Source organism: Staurois parvus, unplaced genomic scaffold, assembly GCF_062004578.1.
Source record: "Staurois parvus isolate SC_StPar_1 unplaced genomic scaffold, SC_StPar_1.0 ptg000917l, whole genome shotgun sequence".
Taxonomy (NCBI): domain Eukaryota; kingdom Metazoa; phylum Chordata; class Amphibia; order Anura; family Ranidae; genus Staurois; species Staurois parvus.
In genome coordinates, this window is record NW_028318713.1 from 111608 (window position 1) to 118418 (window position 6811).

At 45.9% G+C, this 6811-nt stretch overlaps 1 protein-coding gene across 1 annotated transcript in view; it reads left to right on the forward strand.

Moving 5' to 3' along the window:
• Positions 1–6314, forward strand: part of OMA1 (OMA1 zinc metallopeptidase) — a 113760-nt gene extending 107446 nt beyond the window's left edge. The window contains exon 7 of the mRNA XM_089656553.1: positions 5835–6314. Coding sequence (XP_089512679.1) covers positions 5835–6026 — 192 coding nt within the window. The 3' untranslated portion in view covers positions 6027–6314. The remainder of the gene's footprint in view (positions 1–5834) is intronic.
• Positions 6315–6811: the final 497 nt, after the last annotated feature.

The following is a 6811-nucleotide window of genomic DNA, read 5'->3' on the forward strand; positions in this document are numbered from 1 at the left end:
TCAGGGCTCTTTTGATTACTGAAAACAATCTGGGACACCTGTGATAATTAGATTGGCCGGTGAGCCCAATTTAAGGAAAAACTACTAAAGGAGGGCGTTCCACATTATTAAGCAGAGCACCATTTTCAAGCAATATGGGGAAGAAAAAGGATCTCTCTGCTGCCGAAAAGAGTGAAATAGTTCAATGCCTTGGACGAGGTATGAAAAGATTCGATATTTCAGGAAAACGTAAGCGTGATCATTGCACTATGAAGAGATTTGTGGCTGATTCAGAGCACAGATGGGTTTGTGCAGATAAAGGCACATTGAGGAAGATTTCTGCCAGATCCATGCATCGGATCAAGAGAGCAGCTGCTAAAATACCATTACATAGCAGCAAACAGATATTTGAAGCTGCTGGTGCCTCTGGAGTCCCACGGACATCAAGGTGTAGAGTCCTCCAGAGTCTTGCAACTGTGCATAAATCTTCTATTCGGCCACCACTAACCAATGCTCACAAGCAGAAACGGCTGCATTGGGCAGAAAAATACATGAAGACTAATTTTCAAACTGTCCTGTTCACTGATGAGTGCCGTGCAACCCTAGATGGTCCAGATGGATAGAGTAGTGGATGGTTGGTGGACGGCCACCCTGTTCCAACAAGGCTGCGACGTCAGCAAGGCAGTGGTGGAGTCATGTTTTGGGCCGGAATCATGGGAACTGAGCTGGTCAGCCCCTTTAGGGGCCCCGAAGGTGTAAAGATGACCTCTGCAAAGTATGTGGAGTTTATGACTGACCACTTTCTTCCCTGGTACAGAAGGAAGAACTATGCTTTCCGTAATAAAATCATCTTCATGCATGACAACGCACCATCTCATGCTGCAAAGAATACCTCTGCATCAATGGCTGCTATGGGGATAAAAGGAGAGAAAGTCATGGTGGCCTCCATCCTCCCCTGACCTCAATCCTATTGAGAACCTTTGGAGCATCCTCAAGCAAAAGATCTATGAGGGTGGGAAGCCGTTTACATCCAAACAGCAGCTCCGGGAGGCTATTCTGACATCTTGCAAACAAATTCAAGCAGAAACTGTTCAAAAACTCACAAGTTCAATGGCTGCAAGACTTGTGATCTGCTATCAGATAAGGGGTCCTATGTTACAATGTAACGTGACCTGTTAAAATGTTTAAAAAGTTAAAATGTTGTTAAAAGTTTGATTGAAATAGCTTTTGATTTCAGTAAATATGCTGCAAACACAACAAATGACAATTTTCAGTTCTTTACAACCTATAAAGTGTTTTGAAACTTCCTGTGCGGAATAATTTGGAACAAAAATCCTGCTATCATTAGGAGGTTTGTTCAATAAAATGTGAATTGTACTCTTAATAGTTGATAACATGAGAATTATGCTGACTGTTATTTACATCAATTATTTAGGTAAATGAGAAAAATATAATTTGCATAATAATTTGGAACACGGTGTACACAGAGGGATCAAAGACAGCTGATTGCTCAGGGTCTGCTCTGAGCAAAGAGCGGTGACTGTCAGTCACAGGCTCTCTGCTCAGGCTCCTAGCTGTATGCTGAAAGGCTGCGCTAGCTGCCAGTCAGACATCTGGGCTGATCCTGACATCCTAGACCGCCTCTGCAACATTATACGACAGAAGACTTTAGCCCGCCGTCAACTGAATCTAAGCCACATAGTGCAGAACTAAGTGTACTCCTGTGACCCACAGGAGAAGGGCCAAACAAGCTTTGTCCATACTTCTCCTTTAACGTGGGACTCCTGGAGACAAGTTTGACATGTATGTGAACCAGGGCTTACTAAAACTGGAGAGTGCAAAATATGGTGCAGCTGTGCATGATCTTTGCATTATTTGCTGCAGTAGAGGGCGGGGATAACATTGGGGTTCTAATAGACCCTTGATGCCTCCATAAAGAGGACAGTCACCTGTTCAATGCTATCACATAAAGGGCTTGAAAGCGGTCCGAGCAGCTCATTAGCCACTGGATACATTTCAGTAGCGTCCCTTCCTGACATTGTTTTTCAGGCGTACTGCTAGAAAACCAGCGGCCGGCAGCTAGCTGGTCACAGAGGCAATGAGACTCGGTCATCTCTGATCGCCTCTATGGCCTTGGAGGACTGGAGCATCATCATAAACGTCACTTTTGGTCCGGGGGGATGTAAACAAATTTTTTTTTTTTTTTTTTTTAAAGCAAAAGATCAGATTTTTTGGGGATCTTTTGCTTTTAAAGATAAAGGAGAGATTTTGGGTCTTTTTGACCACAGATCTCTCCTTAAACAGGACCTATCATCCTTATTTGTATTACAAGGGATGATTACATTTAGGATAGGAATAAAAGTGATCAACAAAAAAAATAAAGGGACAGTTTAAAAATAAATAATTAAAAAAAAATTAAAGCACCCCCTCATTATTTATTTATTTATTTATTTATCGAGTTTATATAGCGCCAAAGGGTTTGCTCAGCGCTGTACAATAGAGGGGGGGGGGACAATACATGAAACAGTACAGTAACATCAAACAGCACACAAGAGGTAAGAGGGCCCTACTCTTTCGAGCTTACAATCTAGGAGGGAGGGGGTAGAGGTACAGGAGGAAATGGCTGTGGGGGATGGAGTGGTAGGAGGAGGGAAGGGCAGCGGCTGTTAGGTGAGGGTGGGGAAGGCTTCCCTGAAGAGGTGGGTTTTCAGGGAGCGCCTGAAGGTGAGGAGGGAAGGTGACAGTCTGATAGATTGGGGTAGTGAGTTCCAGAGGATGGGGGAGGACCTGGAGAAGTCTTGCAGTCGTGCGTGGGAGGAGGAGACCAGGGAGCAAGATAGAAGGAGGTCCTGTGAAGAGCGAAGGGTACGGGTAGGGTGGTACCTGGGAGTCAGGTCGGTGAGGTAGTTAGGGGCAGTGTTGTGAATGGCCTTATAGGTCAGAGTGAGTAGTTTGAATTTAATGCGTTGGGCAATGGGGAGCCAGTGGAGGGAGAGGCAGAGGGGGGTGGCAGAGGTGGAGCGGCTGGTGAGATGGATGAGTCTGGCAGCTGAGTTCAGGATGGTCTGAAGCGGGGAGAGTTTGCACTGGGGTAGGCCGGTGAGGAGGGAGTTACAGTAGTCAAGGCGTGAGATAATCAGGGAGTGTATGAGTAGTTTAGTGGTGTCTGGGGTAAGGAAGGAGCGTATCTTGGAGATGTTCCGGAGGTGGAGCCTGCATGTGTTTGTGAGTGATTTGATATGAGGTTGAAAGGAAAGGTTTGAGTCCAGAATGACGCCAAGGACCTTGGCTTGCTGGGCGGGATTGATGGTGGTGTTGTTGGTAGTGATGGAGAGGATGGGGGGGGGGGCGCGGAAAGGGGGAAAGACGAGAAGCTCGGTTTTTGAGAGGTTGAGTTTGAGGAAATGGAGCGACATCCAGTCAGAGATGTCGTTTAGGAGGTGAGTGATGCGGGCGGAGAATGTGGGGGTGAGGTGAGGGGTGGATAGGTAGATTTGAGTATCATCAGCGTACAGGTGGTAATTGAAGCCGTGGGAGTGTATGAGTTTGCCAAGGGAGGAGGTGTAGATGGAGAAGAGAAGGGGTCCAAGGACAGAGCCCTGGGGGACCCCAACAGAGAGGGGGAGGGAAGAGGAGGTGGCACCGTTGTAGGAAACGCTGAAGGAGCGTTGGGATAGATAGGATGAGAACCAGGAGAGAGCGGTGTCTTTGATGCCAAGGGAGAGTAGTTTGTTAAGGAGGAGGGGGTGGTCAACTGTGTCAAAGGCTGCGGAGAGGTCTAGGAGAAGGAGGACAGAGTAGTCGCCTTTGGCTTTGGCGGTTAATAGATCGTTGGTGATTTTGAGGAGGGCAGTTTCGGTGGAGTGTAGGGGACGGAAGCCGGACTGAAGTGGGTCAAGGAGGTTGCTGTCAGTTAGGTGGGTGCTTAAGCGATCGTAGATCAAGCGCTCAAGGAGCTTGGAAGTGAGTGGCAGCAGGGAAATTGGTCTGAGGTTGTTGAGGTCGGTGGGGTCAAGGGAGGGCTTTTTGAGTATAGGGGTGATGTGCGCATGTTTTAGGGGGGAGGGGAAGACGCCAGTAGAGAGGGAGAGATTGAAGATGTGGGTAAGGGAGCGGATGAGGGAAGGTGGATCATCTCTCCATTGATCTGCATGGCTGTTGTCACAGAAGGAAGCCTCTTCCAAAGATGATGCACAAGAAAGCCCGCACACCGTTTGCTGAAGACAAGCAGACTAAGGACTTGAATTACTGGAACCATGTCCTGTGGTCTGATGAGACCAAGATAAACGTATTTGGTTCAGATGGTGTCAAGCATGTGTGGCGGCAACCAGGTGAGGAGTACAAAGACAAGTGTGTCTTGCCTACAGTCAAGCATGGTGGTGGGAGTGTCATGGTCTGGGTCCCCATGGTGGTGGGAGTGTCATGGTCTGGGTCCCCATGGTGGTGAGAGTGTCATGGTCTGGGGCTGCATGAGTGCTGTCGGCACTGGGAAGCTATAGTTCATTGAGGGAACCATGAATGCCAACATGTACTGTGACATACTGAAGCAGAGCGTGATCCCCTCCCTTCGGCGACTGGACCGCAGGGCTGTATTCCAACATAACCCCAAACATACCTCCAAGACCACCTCTGCCTTGCTAAAGAAGCTGAGGTGAAGGTTATGGACTGGCCAAGCATGTCTCCAGACCTAAACCCTATTGAGCATCTGTGAGGCATCCTCAAACGGAAGGTGGAGGAGCGCAAGGTCTCTAACATCCACCAGCTCCGTGATGTCGTCATGGAGGAGTGGAAGAGGACTCCATTGGCAACCTGTGAAGCTCTTGTGAACTCCATGTAGAAGAGGGTTATGGCAGTGCTGGAAAATAATGGTGGCCACACAAAATATTGACACTTTGGGTCCAATTTGAACATTTTCACTTAGGGGTGGACTCACTTTTGTTGCCAGCGTCTTAGACATTAATGGCGGTGTGTTGAGTTATTTTGAAGGGACAGCAAATTTACGTTATACAATCTGTACACTGACTACGTCACATTGTAGCAAAGTGTTACATGAAAAGTGTTGTCACATGAAAAGAGAGAATCAAATATTTACAAAAATGTGAGAGGTGTACTCACTTCTGTGAGATTGTGTGTGTGTGTCATGTTTGTGGGTTTTAAATAATTATCTAGCAAAAAGTACTGATTTAAACGGAAAATGCTTGGTCTAAATGAAGATTAAAGAAAATTATAATAAAAAAAGATTAAACATAACCTCATCATCCTGCAGGATGAAAGAAGCAGAAGTAAAGGCAGTGCTTTGCCTCATGTCAAAGATGCTGCCCTAGTGACTGGTGGGGTAGTGATGAAGCAGCAAAAGATGGGCAGGAAGCACAAATCCTTAAAATAAATGAAGCAGAAATGGGGTTCCGTGTACCACTGCAGGTCTTCAGGTACAGTTTTCTCTCCAGCAATGAGAACATCGACCAGCAATACAGACATCTCACCAATTTTCACTCCAAATCTGGTGGGACTAACAGTCAGAGGCAGCATGGCCTTAGATGATCTCACACTGCAGATATACAGCTATAAGGCTACAGAATAGGAGTGTCTAGGCACAAGTAGTACACTGCTATTTTTCTTCAGAAATTCAGAGCAAAAGTTTAGATACTGGTGCTTAGGCTCAATTCAGAACTCTAAATGTTCCCTATAGAATTGCAATATATGCCTGTAAATCCCATTTGTTTTATCAGGTATAACTCCAAGAACATATATTCCATTTGACGGTACTGTATTGCAGAGCTTTGCTTCATCAGTCCAGCAGCACATTATGTTTGCTTTCCAAAACGCTGACCTTGTCCTTTTCTGTCTTCCCTCAGGCCCTTAAATTGAGAGAGTCTTGTGACTGCCCTCCCCTCAACTCTGTTGACCCCAGATTAATTTTCGAGCAGAGCATGAAGCTTCTTCTACAGTCCTCAAGAGAACGGGATGACAGAGCGATAAAAGGCGACCTCCATCCTGTCTGCACAGATGACGAAGCTCCTATCACTGCAGCAGTCAAAGCAGCATAGCCGATTATTCAACATTTCACCGCCGTCTACATTCATTGTGAAAACTGACATCGCCCGGGAATGTTTTATCAATAGATTTCCTGGGCCTTTTCTTGTGTCCCTTGTGTGTCTGTAGATGAGATTTTTTTTTGCTGGTAAGATTTGTAGAAATATTTTTATGTGAAATGATCAAGGTTAGTACATTTCAGCTTTTAATACAACATGAAAATAAGGACAAATTTCCAGCAGATCTATTTCTATAGTTTATTTTTCTGAGAGCGATTATTGTAACATTTACTGGAAAGTTGATTTTTTTTTAATGTGAATTTCATATTTGTGTTTCTCGTACAGATATGAAGGTGCTGCAACTCTTTGCCTTTTTTTCCTGCCTTTCCATGTGACATTTATTTACTTATTTCAGATTCCTATATAATGCCAATTCATGCAGCGCTTTACACATATATTATACATTTACATCAGTCCCTAACCCTCAAGGGGTGTACAATCTAAGGTCCCCAACTCACATTCATACATACACATACTAGGGGCAACTTACCCTAGGTTCACACCTATGCGGCCGTGCGGGCCGCATTTTGCTCGGGCACAAGAGTTCATTCATTTGAATGGACTCCCGTGCCTGTGACACGCAGGGAAAGAAGTCCCTGCACTACTTTGAAAAACGTAGCCCACACAGGAACCTTGGTTCGCAGTACGGTTGCGTTTCCCAGTGCGGGTGGCATGCCATTAGAACTAATGGCAACCGCCCGCGGGTCCGCAATTCTCTGTGAGGGTTTTGCGGATGCATG